This window comes from Barbus barbus, assembly GCF_936440315.1.
Source record: "Barbus barbus genome assembly, chromosome: 16".
Taxonomy (NCBI): domain Eukaryota; kingdom Metazoa; phylum Chordata; class Actinopteri; order Cypriniformes; family Cyprinidae; genus Barbus; species Barbus barbus.
This window is the reverse complement of record NC_136744.1, coordinates 27,569,217-27,588,281: the sequence shown is the minus strand read 5'-3', so window position 1 is coordinate 27,588,281 and position 19,065 is coordinate 27,569,217. Positions and strand designations below refer to the sequence as shown.

At 34.8% G+C, this 19,065-nt stretch overlaps 1 protein-coding gene across 1 annotated transcript in view; it reads right to left on the bottom strand.

Moving 5' to 3' along the window:
- Nucleotides 1-19,065, bottom strand: part of LOC306882579 (collagen alpha-6(VI) chain-like) — a gene marked incomplete at its 3' end in the record, with an annotated part of 40,588 nt that overhangs the window by 8,478 nt on the left and 13,045 nt on the right. The window contains exons 8-25 of the mRNA XM_079437298.1: nucleotides 18,477-19,052; nucleotides 17,056-17,646; nucleotides 15,429-15,772; nucleotides 14,277-14,355; nucleotides 13,447-13,583; nucleotides 12,236-12,328; nucleotides 11,877-11,930; nucleotides 10,891-10,962; nucleotides 10,425-10,451; nucleotides 9,887-9,931; nucleotides 9,039-9,092; nucleotides 8,836-8,898; nucleotides 8,685-8,750; nucleotides 8,104-8,157; nucleotides 7,010-7,045; nucleotides 2,684-2,749; nucleotides 2,524-2,586; nucleotides 2,335-2,397 (exon numbers count right to left, since the gene is read on the bottom strand). Coding sequence (XP_079293424.1) covers nucleotides 2,335-2,397; nucleotides 2,524-2,586; nucleotides 2,684-2,749; nucleotides 7,010-7,045; nucleotides 8,104-8,157; nucleotides 8,685-8,750; nucleotides 8,836-8,898; nucleotides 9,039-9,092; nucleotides 9,887-9,931; nucleotides 10,425-10,451; nucleotides 10,891-10,962; nucleotides 11,877-11,930; nucleotides 12,236-12,328; nucleotides 13,447-13,583; nucleotides 14,277-14,355; nucleotides 15,429-15,772; nucleotides 17,056-17,646; nucleotides 18,477-19,052 — 2,483 coding nt within the window. The remainder of the gene's footprint in view (nucleotides 1-2,334; nucleotides 2,398-2,523; nucleotides 2,587-2,683; nucleotides 2,750-7,009; nucleotides 7,046-8,103; nucleotides 8,158-8,684; nucleotides 8,751-8,835; nucleotides 8,899-9,038; nucleotides 9,093-9,886; nucleotides 9,932-10,424; nucleotides 10,452-10,890; nucleotides 10,963-11,876; nucleotides 11,931-12,235; nucleotides 12,329-13,446; nucleotides 13,584-14,276; nucleotides 14,356-15,428; nucleotides 15,773-17,055; nucleotides 17,647-18,476; nucleotides 19,053-19,065) is intronic.

The following is a 19,065-nucleotide window of genomic DNA, read 5'->3' as shown; positions in this document are numbered from 1 at the left end:
ACGGCAACAGTTCAAAGAGGGAGTGTGCTGGGTGTGAGGGGTCCAGAGTGATTTTGCCAGCCCTTTTGCCCACTCTGGATGAGTACAGTTCTTGGAAAGTGGGGAGGGTTGTACCAATGATTCACTCAGCGGTCCGAACTACCCTCTGTAGTCTTCTGAGGTCAGATTTGGTAGCTGAGCTGAACTAGACAGTTATTGACATGACAGATTCAATTATGGTGGAGTAGAACTATTTCAGCAGCTCTTGTGGCAGGTGGAACTTCCTCAGCTGGCGAAGGAGGTATGTGAGTGTTCCACTTCAGGTCCTGGGAGATGGTGGTGCCCAGGAACCTGAATGACTCCACTCTCGTTACAGTGCTGTTCATGATAGTGAGTGGGGGGAGAGCAGGGGGGTTTCTCCTGAAGTCCACGATCATCTCTACTGTTCTGAGCGTGTTGAGCTCCAGGTTGTTAAGACTGCACCAGCTCCTTCCCCTCTTGTCTGCAAGTAGACTTGTCACCGTCCTGGATCAGGCTGATGACTGTGGTGTCATCTGCAAACTTTAGGAGCTTGACAGAGGGATCTTTAGATGTGCAGTCATTGGTGTAGAGGGAGAAGAGCATGTTCCATAAGCGCAGCCTGCTCTCATTCAGCCTGTCTGCGTAATTTCACAAAGCTAAAGTCAGACCATTCTGTTTTTGTTTCAGATTTTGAAACTTCATCTAACTTAATCTAATTTAAATCTGAAACTGTTCCCGTATGTAGCATCATTGTTTGGATCATGATCAAAATGCAGTGGTTTCCTCTAATTTTAAGTGGCTACAGAGAATTCGGCCTGTAATAGAGCAAAAAACATCATATTCATGTACTCGTGTTTTAATTCGCTCTTGCTTTAAATAAAATAAAATAAATATTAACAAATCGGATTGGCCCATTTGCTTGAAAAAAAAACGTCCATGAAAAATCAAGATTGGTGCATCATTACTAACTTTTGACAGTGTGACCACTGATGTGTTTCCCAGACGTATTTCAGTAAATCAGTTAACTTAACTAATAATTTTGATTATTGTAGGCTATTAATAATTTTGATTATTGTAGGCTATTAGTACTTCCTAAGTCGATACTGAAATTTTAAATATGCAACAATACTGGCCTTTCTGCAGTACTGATAGTACCAAGTACAGACTCAATTCAGTACTGGCTGATAGGCCACTGCTTTCAAAAGCTTCCGTGCATATTTATAGCGCTTTCCGTGAACAGCATAATGCAATGGCCTATCAGAGGTGTTTAAGTCAGAATCCACTTATTTTTCACTTGACTCTTTTAAAGCAATACTTAACTGAAAAATATTTGAAGGAGGTCCAATCTGCTGCAGAGTTTAGCTCCAACCCTGATCAAACACACCTACCTGTGATTTTCTAATGATCTTGAAGACTCTGATTAGCAGCTCAGGTGTGTTTGATTAGGGTTAGAGCTAAACTCTGCAGGAATGGTCCAGATTTGAGGATCCCTGGTTTAGATGGTATTTTCTTTTCATCATGGTATTTTATTACACGTACTAAAGTAGTATTTCTAGGCGCAGCACTGCTTTGTTAACAGTGGTAACCAAGAAAGCAGTGCTGCGCCTAGAATATTTTACTATATATTACTTTAGCTCTAACCCTAATCAAACACACCTGAGCATGCTAAGCAAACATTTTCTACTAAGCATTAATTGTTTCGGTACAGTGGTAAACTGTTCGTTCTTGGCTAAAGGAAAACACAATTACATTTTTTTAAATAATAATTTTTCAGGACAACTACAAGATTTTCCAGGTCATTTTAAATGTTATCTTATTTTACATGTGTTTTCCAGGAATGGAAAATTACTTATCAATTTTCCAGGTTTTCAAGGGAACCCTGGAAAAGCTGCATGTTTGTAAGAAACAAATCCATCATTAAGATGTTTGTAACTTTAAACTGTTCCTTCTGTTGCAAATATACAAGTCTTCTATCCATAATATTGGTTTTAATGATTATTTTTCTTATCTGAATCAGGAGAGAAATATGCACAGATCAAGAACCGTTTACAAGTGGAAACGGTCCAAAACAGTTCCAAACAAATATGACTAGTTGATTATTGTGATGTTTTTATCAGCTGTTTGGACTCTCGTTCTGACGGCACCCATTCACTGCAGAGGATCCATTGGTGAGCAAGTGATAGAATGCTAAATTTCTCCAAATCTGTTCCGATGAAAAAACAAACTCCGAGAATCAAGGAAAAAAAAATGCAAAATGCAATCTTGCATTTTTCAGAGAATCAAGGAAAACAAACAAGGAAAGGAAGAAAACTTAAATGCAGTAGGCCTACATACCCTTGGTCCTCTGTGTCCTCGACCTCCCTTTGAACCTTCAGGTCCAGGTGAGCCAAAGGGACCCTATGAAAACATACATGGTTCTCTCAACATTTATTGTATTTTTCTCTCTGTGTCGTATATCATATGTTTTGTACTCTAAGGGTAAAAAAATGAACATGCAACTAGTTTAAACAACTGAATACACACCTGAATCCCAGGTACACCTGGAGAACCATTGTATCCTTGAGACCCTTTTGGGCCTGGTCGTCCCTGAACAGAAAAAAAAAAAAAAAAATCAGGTAGGTATAGGTAAATCTGTTATCTGTGCTTTATTTTTTAAATAAAGGTGAAAGATCCCAGTTCTCACCACTTGTCCAGGATAACCAGGAGGTCCTGGCTGTCCAGCTTCTCCTTTTTCATTTGAAGATTCACCCTATACAGATACACATACCATAACCACATTACTACAGCAGAACAGAAGACACCAGAATAGATTATATTAGAAAAGAACAAAATTGAACAGATTAAGAATAGAATGTTATTTAAAACAGGACTGACTTTTAAAGGGGTCATATGATGCGATTTCAAGTTTTCCTTTCTCTTCGGAGTGTTACAAGCTGATTGCGCGTAGATAAGATCCCTAAAGTTGCAAAGACTAAAGTCTCAAACCCAAAGAAACCCAAACCTTCTTTATAAAAGTTAAGACTCATCCACGCCCTCCTAAAACGGCTCATTCAAACACGCCCCCCACGTCTACGTCACGGTGTGCGAAGATTTGCGTAATGCCGCCCAAATGTGCACGCAAAGAAAGAAGGAGTGGTTTCAGTAACCGCAGTAGTGTTGATGCAGCCATGTCAGGGAGACGCTGTGTGTTTCTATGCGAAAGCAAATACACTTTATTTGGCCTTCCGAAAGTAGATGCAATTAGGAATCATAGTTTAAGATTATTTACAACAGAACAGCAAAACCCAAATGTTCGAATTTGTGCTACACATTTTATGGATGACAGTTTTGTGAACTTAGGACAGTACAAGTCTGGCTGCACAAAGGCTATTTAAAAAAAAAAAACAAAGGGTCAATTCCAACTTTGCCATGACAATTTGGCACTTCTGAATCAGCAACTGTAAGTATGTTTTGTTATTAGTTCAAGTATTTGCTATAGACTGTTCAAATGTGGAGCTTTACGTGTGAGGCGTCGTGTGTGTGTGTGTGTGTGTGTGTGTACGAGGGTAACAGGGTCACATCACAGCAGAGTGTACAGCCCATCAGAAATCGTCTTAACTGCGGCTTGTGTGCAAATACATACGAGCATCATCACTGTGTCTGTCACATGACTCTATTCCCCTTTCGGCTTGAACTGTTAAAATTAACTTGAAAGCTAATATTGAAATCTAAAAATATAATGATCAGTTGTGTGTATAGTATAGATCACCAGGAATTTGTACGGATACCTTTATGAATTAATTATTTGGTATGCTCGATAAAAGTACAAATTATATGTGGAGATTTCAATATTGACTTGTTGAATCCAAATGGAAATAAGAGAATAACAGATTTTACTGACTCACTATATAGTAAAGGTCTATTGCCTGTGATTACAAAACCTAGTAGAATAATTAAAAAATACTGCTATATTAATAGATAATATATATACAAATGAAATTGAAGGAAAAAATAGTAGGAGGATTATTTATAAATTATATGACTGATCATTTTCCAGTTTTTGCAATATTTAAAAGATTATTTGATTAAAAACAAAAGGTAGTAGGATAAATAGATTTAAATTAATTCGATATGGAACACCAGAAATCTTTGTTGCTCTCAGTGGGGACTTAAAGAATCAAAATTAGAGCGAAGTTTATGCAAGTAAAGATCCTAATAGTGCTTATGATGCTTTTTTGTCTATATTAATTGAAAAATATGAAAAAACATTGTTTAAGAAGACTGTAATGAGGCAAAAAAAAAATGAGGATAAACCATGGATTACTAAGGGAATAGAGAAAGCATGTAAAAAGAAAAATGCATTATATAGGAAATGTATAGCAACTAGAACTATACAAGCGGAAAATAAAAACAAGATATATAAAAATAAATTAAGTATTATAAGATTTAGTAAAAAGGACTATTATAATAAGTTATTAGACAAGCATAAGAATAATATACAAACAACATGGAAAGTACTTAATAGTATAATTAAAAAGAATACTGGGAAAGTTGATTACCCAAATTATTTTGTTAACGATGATAAATTAAGTATAAATAAACTGAATGACATTGTCAATGAATTTAATGAGTATTTTGTAAATATTGGGAGCAATTTAGCAAAAGTGATCGTGGAGCAAAGAACTGGGGATAGGATAGATGAAATTAATATTTCCAGTAATGATTATTCAATGTTTATAAGGGGAGTTGACGAAAAGGAAATACTCGACATTGTTAACAACTGTAAGAATAAATATTCCACTGATTGTAATGATATTGACATGTCGTTATTAAAAAGTATTATAGAACATATAGTGAAACCATTTACACACATTTGTAATCAGTCCTTTTGAACAGGAATATTCCCTAGTAATATGAAAACAGCTAAAGTTATTCCTATTTTTAAAAATGTAGATCGTCACTGTTTTTCCAACTACAGACCAATTTCTCTTCTTTCCCAGTTCTCAAAAATTTTACAGAAAATATTTGTGCGTAGGCTTGATAATTTTATAGATAAACACAAATTATTGAGTGATCATCGGTACGGTTTTAGAACAAACAGGTCGAGTACTGCGAGTACAGCTCAATGGCTGTGATGGAACTGGTGGAAGAGATTTCTTCTTCAATGGATAATAATGAATATACTGTGGGGGTGTTCCTAGATTTTAAAAAGCTTTTGACACTATCAATTATGGATTATTAATGATGAAACTGGAGAGATATGGTATAAGAGGGAAAGCTTTTGCTTGGATAAAAAGTTACCTCGATAACAGATATCAATTTGTACAAATTAATAATGTTAAATCAGATTTAATGAAAGTTACCTGTGGTGTGCCACAAGGTTCGGTGCTAGGCCCTAAGTTGTTTGTACTGTACATAAATTATATTTGTAAAGTTTCTAAAGTATTAAAAAAGGTTTTGTTTGCTGATGATACTAATTTATATTGTTCTGGGAGAAGTTTGGAACAGCTTCTGAAAACAGTGGAAATCGAATTGAGGGTTTTCAAAAAATGGTTTGATGATAACAGACTTTCACTGAGTTTAAGTAAAACAAAGTTTATAATATTTAGTAATCGACAAAGTAACAAAGTGAAACTAACTATTAATAATGAGGAAATAGAAAGTGTACAAAATTTAATTTTTGGGTGTTATAATTGATCATAAATTATGTTGGAAATCACATATTAATCATGTAAAAACAAAAATGTCTAAATCCATTGCAATATTAAATAGAATAAAACATATTTTGAATGAAAAAAATTATATATATTGTATTGTGCGCTCATAGTTCCATACATTACTTATTGTGTGGAGGTGTGGGGTCACACATATAAAACCAACTTAAATTCAATAGATAAGTTACTATTAGGATTGTTCAATAGGTTGATTTATGAACCTATGAATAAATTGTTTATTAATTTACATGCATTAAACTTTCTCTATTTAGTTGATCTATATACTTTAGTTAATGTACAAAATTTATAATAATTTACTTCCAAACTGTATTAAGAGGTTGTTCAAAATAAGAGAAAGTCAGTATAATTTAAGAGGATTGTATATGTTCAAAAAAGTAAGGGCAAGAACTAATGCAAAAAGTAGGTGTTTATCTATTAAAGGGGTAAATCTATGGAATAAATGTGATAAGGAACTAAAAGTATGTTATTCACTTTGCTTATTTAAGAAAATGTATAAAAACAAGGTGAAAAATAATTATATGATTCAGTATAAATAAATTGTGGTTGTATTGTTTAAAAAATTGTTTATTTTTATGTTTGGTTTTGAATTATGTTTGTACATTTTGGGAAATGTTTTTGTTATATTGTATTTTGTATGTTATATAATATTTTATTATATTGTATATATATTTTGTGTTATTTAACATTCAGTTAATTATGTATAAAGGGTAGGCATAATAAGCAAGGCTTCTGCCTACTCCTTTTTCGGTAACAATGTATTTTATTTATTTTGTGAAAATGTGTTTGTTATTATTGATATAAAAGCTGAAGCTGCGATTATAGTAAGGGGCGTTACATTTCAGCCGCATGCTTGCGGTGTTCAGCCAATCACTATTCACTGGGTCAGTTGGACAATCAAAGCAGACTGCACTTGTTGGAAGGAGGGGCTTTGTAGAAAACGACACGTTTGAGAGAGGCAGGGCATAGAAGACCTACAATAATGTACAGTATTTTAAAAATTAAGTGTTTTTTGAACATTAAAGCATGTTACACCAAATAGCATCATATGCACCCTTTAACAGTTGCCAAGATGAATGGAATAAACGAGAAAAGAACAGAATAGATTACAAAATAACACATATAGTAATAATAATAATAATAACAACAACAGGATACTATAATATAATAAACAGTAGAATATGTTAGAATTAAGAGTAGATTACATACGTGATTAGAAAAGAATGATATAGAATATAATATAAAATAGAACAGAACTGAAAGAACAGAATCTTTGCATATTTTTCATGCTACATTACCAACAATCCTGGTCGGCCTTTTCTTCCTAGAGCACCCTACAAAAAATACAGAAGTTATCTGAAGGATAAAACTTCACGAAGGGTGAAAAAAGGATATCCAGGCAATAAATGTTAAATATCCCACACCGAAAGTCAGATGTTGTAACCATCATAACACAAAACATTAACACAGGTACCTTTAAATGTTTGGGAGCAGTAAGATATTTTAATGTTTTTGAAGTCTCGTATGATAAAAATACAGTAAACAGTAATATTGTGTAATATTATTACAATTTAAAATAACTATTTTCTGTTTTGTTTTATATTTGTTAAAATTTTTAAATGTTATTTATTCACATTTGCAGTCGCATTTGCTAAATCTGTTTAGCCAATAACATGTGACCCTGGACCACAAAACCAGTCATAAGTGTCCATTTTTCAAAATTGAGATTTCTGCATCACCTGCAAGCTGAATAAATAAGCTTTCCATTGATGTATGGTTTGTTGAGATAGGACAATATGTGGCTGAGATACAACTATTTGAAAATCTGGAATCTGAGGTTGCAAAAAATATTGAGAAAATCACCTTTAAAGTTGTCCATATTAAGTTCTTACCAATGCATATTACTAATCAAAAGTTTTGATATATTTACAGTACGAAATTTACAAAATATCTTCAGGGAACATGATCTTTACTTAATATCCTAATGATTTTTGGCATAAAAGAAAAATCAATAATTTTGCCCCATACAATATATTTTTGGCTATTGCTACAAATATAACCCAGCGACTTAAGACTGGTTTTGTGGTCCAGCAGGGTCTCGTATATCATATCAACTGAGGGTGCTCTTGCTTTCATTTCAGGGTGCTTATAATCAAAATTGACTTTGTGATGTTGTTTACCCATGTTTTAATTTGTTTAACAAGAAATAGTTTGTGATCAAACATTAATTGGCGGACCTCCTGCAGTACCACTGTGGACCCCCAGTTGAAGACCCTTGATTTAGGGGAAAATAAGGTGCAAACATGGACCTTTAAGCTTTTATACCTTAGGATACCATCCCACTGCAGTTACAGTTAGCAACTACTACAGTACTAGTACAGGTAATACTCACAGGATCACCGTTATCTCCAGGTCTGCCTAGGGGTCCGATAGGCCCCTGGTCACCCTGACAACAAAACACAAACACAACACACTTTTACTGATACTGGTCACACACACATCACTGAAAAATTAGGTTCTAAATCTGATATGTTTCTGATTTGGTCACTTGATTCTCCTTTGATAATAAATTATTCTCTTCTTAATTTGGAATTTTTCACCAAAAAAAAAAAGTCATTATGAGAGTGATTGGTGACATTAGCCAAGGAGGAAAGTCATTTCAGAGGGGGAGCAGTAACAAGTGTGTCTGTGTCAAATTGCACAAATGTGTGATTGGTGTTAAAATTAACAATGTTAAACATACGGTATATAATTAATCATTGTGAATGTGTTAACTTTGACAGCTTGCAAAATCCAAAGTTGCATGGGAGGATTTTACAGTAGTGTGTATACATAATAACACAGGACGAATGGAATTAGACAACTGATTCCTGATTTAAGGCACATCACTACTGAAACAGAAACATTCTGTCGCTCTTACACAAACAAATCGAGTGAACATCTTCCACAAGGAGTGTAAAAAAGGAAGCTCACCGGGAGCCCAGTAGCTCCCCTCTCGCCTTCTGGACCGGGAACAGAGTTGTCTATTCCTGGTGCACCCTGTTAACAAAGAACCATATACAGACAAATCAAGTCAGGTTGTTTATACGGCAAAAAACAACTATAAACACAGAGAAAAACTTACAGGATCTCCTCTCACTCCACTGTGCCCCTTAGGTCCAGGACTCCCTCTGAAACCCTTTACTCCCTGAAAGACAGAATAACATAGTGAGGAAGCCACTGGGTTGTTTTCACATTTTTTCCTGCTTACATTAACAGATACAGTAAGTAGACAGCTGTGATCCATCAAATCAGGCGTTTGTAATGTGTCTGTGATAATGTAGTTACAGCACTGCCCAGGTCTCCTTTAGGTCCTGGAAGCCCATTTAGGCCAGCATCACCCTGCACACACAACCCAGTGAAACAGAGTACAGTGAACCAAATGACTCAAAAACTAATTCAGTGACAATGCGGTGATCGACTGAGCAGTTTCATAGGTCACTTATATTGGGTTTAATTTATTGCAGTGTGTTTGGAAGGCAGCACTTCATGGATATTCTTCAAACATTTATTTATACTATTACTATTGCTCATACTTATGATTAGAGATATTTCAAGTACAGAATATCAGTGTACAACTCATGAATGATTCTTTAAAATCAAGTGGTTTTCTAAGGAGGAGTGTGCTACTACTTTTCTAAGTGTTCACACTTATATGTGTGTGTGTGTTTGTGTGTATAATGTAGGACTTCATTTCTAATATTTTCAAAATCGGACATCAATAGTTGCATTTCCATGCAGATTGAATTGTGTGTATGTGTATTATAAACTTTCTTGCATCCATTTATTACCAGTGTCCATTACCAAAAGTGAGTTTTCTTATGTGTGTGTTGATTTTCATTCACAAAAACAGAAAACAAACTCAAACTGATTTGCACAGAATGAAAGCCTGATTTCCTTCTACGGGAGATATCAATTCTACTTTTCTGTGCATTTTATATTTCTCTGTATATTGCACGTTTTCATTGTTCTAGCCATAATTTTACCTCCAGTGTGGATAGATAAACATTGCACTGCTTTTTGAACAAATTCACAATTTGCATACATTTGCAATTTTAATACAGTACATTCATTTTCGTTTGATACTGTGACTGTATGTGATGAAAAGAGGAAGATGAGGGACATAAAGATGAGACCTGTTCTCCATCCACTCCATGCAGCCCATCCTCCCCAACTTCTCCCTGTCAGAGAGAGGTCAAAGGGTCACACACACTTACAGTCAAGTTTAGGGAAGTAATTAACAACACTGAACAAATAAAACTTGTACTTGTACTTGTTTATGACCCTAAAATAGCATCTGTAGCTTGGAAAAAAATAGACCATAAACTGTCTTATGAAACGTTAACATCAGTGCAAAATTTCCACTCATTTTTATTTGTTAATGTTTAAAACAAGGGAGAAAATTCTGTAATTGCAAAAGGATTCTATGAAAATAGTCTAAAATAGTATGTAAATTTGTCTTGTATGACTGTGACAAGATAATTATACTCTATAAAAACCTTTAATACTTGTGGTTGTAGAAGAAAACCACAGAACAAACATTCAGAAAGCACTTTAGAATTTTTTTTTTTTTGTCTTTTTCAGGTTATATTTTTGCCCCAAAAGTAACTGTTAAAGTGGGTACAATTATAGCTCTAACAGCCAGTAAATAGAACAATAATTGCTGTTACTCACTTTATTTCCAGTGTAGCCTCTCCATCCCTATTGAAATGAGATTTAAAAAACATATTCTTTATTCAGCACAGTTGTAAAACATAATCTGGTTTACCAATCCTACAGACAATAACATTTCCTAGTCATGAAGTTAGTAATAGTCATGTAAGTTGCATTTATCTATCCCTAAAAAAATGACTTCAGTCACACTTAATATATGAATATGTTTGCAACAAATAACAAAACATTAAACCATTTTACTTTTATATTAACAATTTAATTGAATGGTTAATCTTATTTTTAATGATTACTTCTTGAAAGTAAAAACAGAAAAGGTACCAGTTTAAAGTTCTATTTACAAGTGGTATATGAAGATATACTGTACTATATTGCATACTAAGATAAATCTAGAAATTCCAAGCAGAACATTGCACTGATACAATCAACATCAAGACATGCATCTCCAATGATAATCATTTTACATTACCTTTATTCCTCTCTTTCCAGGGTAACCGTTATATCCATGAGTTCCATTCAGCCCTGGTGGTCCTCGCTCCCCCTGCCAGAAACAAGACGGGAGAAAGACTGTTTATCCACAGCATTTACATCATATATCCTCTATAAAACGTGTATTCTGTTCTATATGTGACCCTGGACCATATATGACCCTGGTCGCTGAGGTATATTTGTAGCAATAGCCAAAAATAAGTATTGTATTGTATGGGTCAAAATTATCAAATTTTCTTTTATGGCAAAAATCATTAGGATATTAAGTAAAGATCATGTTCCATGAAGATATTTTGTAAATGTCCTACCATAAATATATCAAAACTTAATCTTTATTAGTAATATGCATTGCTAAGAACTTCATTTGGACAACTTTAAAGGCGATTTTCTCAGTATTTAGATTTTTTTGCACCCTCAGATTCCAGATTTTCAAATAGTTGTATCAAACATTGTCCTATCCTAACAAACCATACATCGATGGAAAGCATATTTAGTCAACTTTCAGAGGATGTATAAATCTCAATTTCGAAAAATTGGGGGGGGGGGGGGGGTATAGAAGTTTTTAGGTGTTTATATATAAAATATATAATAATGCTGTTAGCAGCCATTTCTGATTCATGGAATGAAAAAATCATAGATATCCAAAAACGTTTCTGTATAAACGTTTGACTCTAATATGTCAGCAAATAAAACTTTTGAGCCTGCCTTTATCCAGTATTCAGATTTCGGTTCAAGAAATGTATGCAAATTAGTGCCTATTTAATTAGATAATGCCTCTTTTGCTTAAGCATAACATTTCATAAAACGTCATAGAAGAAGAAACAGAATTTTTAACGTTATCAGTCAAGTATGATGATATTTATTAGTTACATGTTTTTTACCCTATTCACTTGGAGTGTCTCATCTTACGTACATGTAATGTGAAGGTCATGTGACATCAGAAATCAGGCTGACAGTTTCACTTACCATACCACCTTCATCTCCCGGAAATCCAGGATGACCCTTCTGCCCAGTAAAGCCCTAAATAACAAAAGAAAAACAGGAATGACACAGAAACCTGCATAGGCATAGGCAGAATTTTGTGAAGACAGAGCCATTCTCCTGTTGCAAAGGCTGTTCAAAAATTAAGCTGCCTTCCAACTAAGACACCTCATTTTAGTCAAATTGAATTTATCACTTTAGTCACAATTCATTTATCATTCACATAAGGACACAATGTGTCAAGCACCGTGAGAAAATGTATATCCAATATACACAGAGCAAGAGAAATTATGTATACCCACAACACTTATGTATATATATTATCAGAATTGAGGGGCTTTGACCTTTTGACCTGAGATTCCAGGGAGTCCTCGTGGTCCAGGTGGACCAGTGCATGAACAAGGTACATCGCAGCATTGCCTCAGTCCCACTGATTCCTGAGGGGAGAGAAAGGTGCACAATGAGTGAAACTGTTTGTATTTTGTTGTTGAAGTTGCAGGTCATGCATCCAATCAAATTTTAGGCTATTTTTTTATGTATCCGTCACTTGGTAACAGCTTGAAAAATTAGACAGGTGATATCCCTGAAAACTATAAACACATCTATAAAAGCTACGGTACAATCTACTTTAAACATTTGTTCATTTGTAATGGTTTGTGTAAACGACAATGTGTTTTGTGTGGTGATTTATAGTCTGCCAAGAGCACCTGGAAATCAAAGATGTTAATAAACATCAATATTTGATGATTGTACAAATCATAGTTTTCAGTCATGGGACTGGCTCGAAGACCTGGAGGGCTACACATCCATGGACCTGCAGCACATGCCTCTCAATTTTCTGTCTGCTTCCAATCCACAAATATTTGGATCACCTCTCAAAAGAATAAAACAAAGATATGTGAACAAAAAGCAAGTTTTGAATGAATCCAATGCGCCAAATTGCGTTTTCTTTACTGATTTCTTTATAATGGTTTTCTATGGGAAGACATTTAATGTGAAATTTAGCAAACTTTACTAAATTTGGCCTTTTAATATCAGTGTCTTACTATATTACTACATTGTGCAAATCTCATAAAAATAACTGGCGGTCAGTGGAGGAAAGGCTTGTTTTGCCCTCCGGTGGGCATTCCTGTACGGTTGTGACGTCATGTGAAAACTATGAATAAACAAATAACGAATTGATTTTCCTTTCATGTCTTCTTGTGTTTGAATGGAAAAATGCATAAAGCATTATGCCAAAATACCCATCTTGGTAAGTATTCTCAAAAACTGTCAGTTATGCTTTGAACATAAGTGAACATAAACAGTGGAGGGGAAAAAAATCATATACTTCACGTATCATTATATTTGATCCATGCTTTGTGTCTTACAGTTACAGGCTAATTTACCAGCTGCTGTCAGTGTCCTTCAATGTTAATCCAACAAAAAAATATTGAAAAGAACTGACTACTCTTGACTGAATAGATGGTGTAAAGAAAAAAAAGTCTGGAACTGCAAAATGCTACCTTGCTTATTATGAGTGAACAGTGCCTTTACGCATTGTTTTGATACTTACAATCTGGTTCATGAGAGCATTGCCTAAATTCAGCATGTTGATGTTCAGTGGCTGCAGGTCGACGAAACTTCTTCCAAATTCCAGCTGGTGACCATCTAGTTTTCCCTCCAAAGACACAATCAGCAGTGCATTGACCCCTAGTTTATACATCAGAAATAAGCACAAATGGGTTTAGTACAGAGTGAATGAAGAGGAAATGGTTCAGGTTCACAGTATTTGACTTTTGAAAATTTTTGTGGAAGAAAAGTCCCACAAAAAAAAAGGCAGGGAAACCATGGCACAGGCGAACATGTGAGCTACATACCATCAAAGAAAACTAATATACAGTTATATCCTTTAATATCAATAATGTTCTGCACACAACTGGAGAGGTATCCGAAAAAATTATGCATGATTAGCCATGTGATATTGTACCCATAGATATCTATGGTTATTTTGCCTGCTATTCACTTTCAAAATGTTGTTAAAGGTAAATGTTACTCTGTTCACTCTTAATATTATATTCCCGCAAATATTACAGATAATTTAATGACAATTGCGCATTTGAGAATAGCAATTTCAAGTGTGACCTGGATGCACCAGTAAGTGGTAGGATATATAGCTAGCAAAGTGATACATTTTCATGTCTAGTCTCTCTGTATATCTCAGTGATCTTACATTTTATGCATATGCGGTAAGCTTATTTAAGCATTTTCAGACATTTAAATGTGGGCAAACAAATTTTGGACAATGCATGAATTAGCTAATGTGGACTGAGAGCATTTTGAAACCTATTCACTGTTTTTAAATATGTCCAGATTAATGTGGACGTAGCCAAATACATCACTTACCACTTTGCTTAAGTCTCTCAGAACTCGTTATTAAATCCTGAATGTTATCATCCAGCCCGTCTGTGAAGATTATCAAAACCTAAACACAAACATACGATTAAATGTCATGGGATTTATCAGCATTGTTCTGTGTGAATACCGATTTCTGAGTAGTGACTTTAAATGCAGACCTTGAGCCAAAAACTCATCACCAAACACCAATGATTTGTACATACACTATATGGATAAAAGTATTGGGACACCCCCTTCTTTAGAACAGAAGAAGGCACTTCCAAAACGGTGGCAACAAAGATGAAAGCATAATTCACGTATTTAAAAACTGTATTTCCATCTTTGTTGCAACAGTTTTGAAAGTGTCTAAAACGACTGTACCCATATACGAGTCATTGGTGTTTGGCGCCTCTCCTTACATGCTCTCGCGCATGAGCATGCAGCATTTCTGTCCCTGTTGGCATCCTCTCAGGAGCGGGCGCATTTCAAAGCAAACCGGCATCACGGTCCTGACCATTTTTACAGGGTGTTTTTAGGGTATATTTGCACTTATTCACATGCGATTGGATTAGCTATTTATGTGGTGGACTGTCATGATTTGGGCTAATGCAGGACACTACTGAATGTTGCACATCAGAAGGGATTTAGAAGTGGGTATACGCAAAGGCGACTTATAAAGAAGTGGGTATATGCCGTATGCCTGCTTATACCCTCCACTACACCACTGACTGCATGGATGCGTAGGGAGTTCTTGCCCAGAACAGAACCTTACCGCCAATCCAAACGGTATGCTAATTGTCAGTCATCTTTGATGATAGTGGTCCTGACAGAATTACAATAATGAAATATTAGAGCATACAAATGACTTTCATTTCAAATACATATTTTGACAGGCAGGCAGGACAGCCTATCGTAATGTTCGGACCAAACAGTTTGATTGGACGAATGTTTTATGGTCCTACGCCTTCCTCAGACGATATAAATACATATAAATAAATTTAGAACTTAACTTATTGAATTCTATCGGGGTGTGAAGAGACTACCAGCATAACAAAAAATGTTTTTGAACCAAAACACCTACCCTGCCTTTAACACAAAGAATATAGTACATTGTTGGCAATCATTTTGATGGTCAATTTTATATCTCAAAAACATTCCGACCTTTGCCTTGGCTTTGGAGGAGGCAAACATTTCTCTGAAGGACTCTAACAGAAACTTGTTGAAGGCCAGGGGCACCGTAGGTTGCAATAACATCACTTTCTTGACCACATCCTCATTGTACTTCTCAAAGCCAAAATCATCCAGAACACGCCCATCTCGTTCAGACACAAGCCTGTAGCCAAATCTAGTTGTAATCTTGTCCTTTTTGACGCAGCACACATTGCGCTTGGTAGAGATACTGTGGATGACTGCAGTAACCAATTGCTCCACCTGAGGCATCAACAGAGTTTGCGTGTTTGTTTGTCTGGACACGTCAAACCCAAAGGCAATGTCAATATCGCAATCTGTTCAAACAAAACAATGGGTCACAATCTTCAAGAAAGGGAAAAGACTAAATATTATTCATCATTATCATTAATGCAATTGCATACATATTATATATGTATACTCCTCAGTATATTACCATGTTAGAGGACTTTTTAACAAGTAAGGGATTCCCAAAATTGCTTAATTTTCTACAATCTACACTTGATCAAAAGAAAATTAATTTTATGGATATTAATGTTGTGTCTATTCAGGGCATAGAAACTAGCTAAAATGAATTCCAAATTTGCAAAAATTATGGATGCACATTTCGATCAATTCATTTTAAACGAATAGCGGATGTCACACTTCTCCAGATAACTGCTTTTTTAATATATATTTTAACAACAGCAATTGGAATCACCTTTCTAAAAATATAAAGCAAAAGACAAATGCTGAAATAAAGCATGTAAATTAACTGATGGCTTTAGTCTAAGAAATCGTTAAGCTCGGTTAATCAGTTAACATCCACATCCCTAGTGAAAATAAAAGACAAGATAGAAGATATGGAACTGTTCACATGTGCATGGTCATATGTTCAATGTATTCATCTGTATAAGGTCAGAGATTTGTGGAAGTTTTTTATTTGACATGGTTCTTTGAGTTCTAAAAGTTATAGTATGTTTAGTAAAAAAAGTACTTTCATTGAAAAATTTATGAAATTTAAATTAAATGATGATTTCTCGTTAAATTTAGTTTCTATCTTCCTATTAACTATTGCTCTGTTGAGCTCCCTCATCAGACAGCAGTTCATAGGGTATATAATAAATAGAGTCATTTGGAAGCAGGTGGCAGATCAACAGGTTTAGGAACAGAGTTTACATGTAGAGTGTTTGGTATGTAAAATAATAATTAATTATGAATAAATATAATATATAAATTAGTGCTGTCAAACGATTAATCGCGATTAATCGCATCCAAAATAAAAGTTTTTGTTTACATAATATATGTGTGTACTGTGTATATTTATTATGTATATATAAATACACACACATACAGTACATATTTTTTTAATATTTACAAGTATTTACATGTATATATTTATATTCATATAATTTATATGATATACAAATATGTTTAACATAAAAACATAAGTTTTTTATTAAATATATACATGCATGTGTGTGTATTTATATATGCATAAAAAATATACACAGTACACACACATATATAAATATAAACAAAAACTTTTATTTTGGATGCGATTAATCATGATTAATTGTTTGACAGCACTAATATAAATATTAAAAAAATAGTCACTTACCACGTGTGGGCTCATCAGGTACTGGTCTTGTACAGAGTAAATGTAACACTTTTCTTATGGTTGTCTTCAGTTCAAGGCCTTCGAATGTCTCAATAAGGACCTGATAACGTGATCCAGCTATTTCAAGCAGCTCAGTTCTCTTTATATCACCGCCAACCCCAATAACAGTTATTTTTATGTTCTTGTTTTTTAGATAACTTAATGCATTCAAGTCTTTCAGATCATTAGCATATCCATCTGTGATCAGCAAGAGATTCTGAGCGACTCCTTCATCTATTCTGGATCCATTCTCTCTCGTGAAATAGTATCTAATATTTCTCAGGGCATCCCAAGTACTTGTGCCCTGCTTCCGTTGTTTAATGTCATTTATAGCTTTCTCCACTTCTGCAAAACTAGTGTAGCTGTTCAGGTGAAATTCATCCAGGAATTTATCACTGAACTGGGCAACACCCACTCGCCATTTGTCTTGAGCAATGTCCAGCTCTTTCACAATGTCAATCATGGTTTGTTTGAGAGTATTCCAACTTAGATCCTTAATTGACTCTGATCCATCAATTAAAAAAACAAGGTCTGATACCTCCATCTCACAAACTAGAAACAGATATAAAAAAAAAAAAAAAAAAAAAAAAACATTAGGACAACATTAATGGACACTTCTGGGAAGCAACACTGAAACTCTAGATTGGCTGGCCATAAGCTTCTCATTATTAAGGGACTATATACACTTGATCACTTCAGATCATGCATTTGTACCGATAGTTACAGATAGGTGGTCTAAGACACATACAAGATGCAATTTGACCACATAAGCAATCAACATGTGGGGAAACAATCATGGAAGAAGCAACCATGAGATACAAACCGTAAGCACCATATGGGGACAAATAGTTTTGAATTTAATTATATTGCCATATATCATTAAGCGTTGATCAGATTTATATCTGTATTTATATGAGGTATAACTGGACATCAATCTGATCAATCAAGATGCATGAAGTGACTCATCAGAAACAGGCCCTTCAAGTCAACTTAAAAGTAGTTACTGACAAAATGTAGTAGTCAACATATATTTAAATACAATATATTTCATTCCTTTAAGACAATTTAATCAGAAGCTACATTTACATAGATCTTCAGTTCATTTCCAGAACAATTTATGGAACAAAGTGTTTATGAACAAATTAACTTAATTAGAGGGACAGCACTAAAGGTGAAGAAATACATTTATGCTAAATTCAACAAAAATATAAAAATAAAAAACAGAAAAATGAACATCAATAAAACAGGAAAGCTTCTTCTTAGAAAATCTTCAGAATTTTAAAAACAGCTGACCTACTGTTGCACTACTGATGAATGTAGCGTTTACCATTTGAGCTAGTTTGTTCTCAGCACTGATATGAGGTGAGAAGAATAAGATTTACTTGGTTTGGTAAGACTGCAGAGCTCTTGGGTGACCCGTTTTTGTAGTACTTGCAGATCCTGGTAGGTGTTTGCATAGTGCACTCTTCCTTTATTTCCCGCCATCTCCTTTAGCTGTTGTTCATCGGCATCTTCAGTACCAATAGCAAAAAAGTTGACCTCTGAATTTGCCAGCGATTCAGGCCATGTTGCCAGACCACTTAAGTCATTAACCTTGCCGTCTGTTATCAGGAATAGCACTTGGGGAATATTCTTTGCGCGTCGTCCACCATGTGTTTCACCAAAGAATGAGAGTGCATAGTTCAGGGCTCGAGCCGTGTTTCTGCTTCCTCCTGAAGCTTTGAGGTTTGAGATAACCCTCAGAATATCATTTTGACTGTAGTACTGATTTAGAGTGAACTCCGAACGAGGGTTATTAGAGTAGGTGACGGCGCCAAATCGTACCCGTTTTTCTCCAACCACAGATTTGCTCACCGTATATTTCATTAAGTTTATCATTTCCTGAAGACCATCTTTATTGGGACTACCAGATGCATCCACAAGGAAGATTATGTCAATCAATTCTGTTGTCTTGCATTCTGCAAAGATATA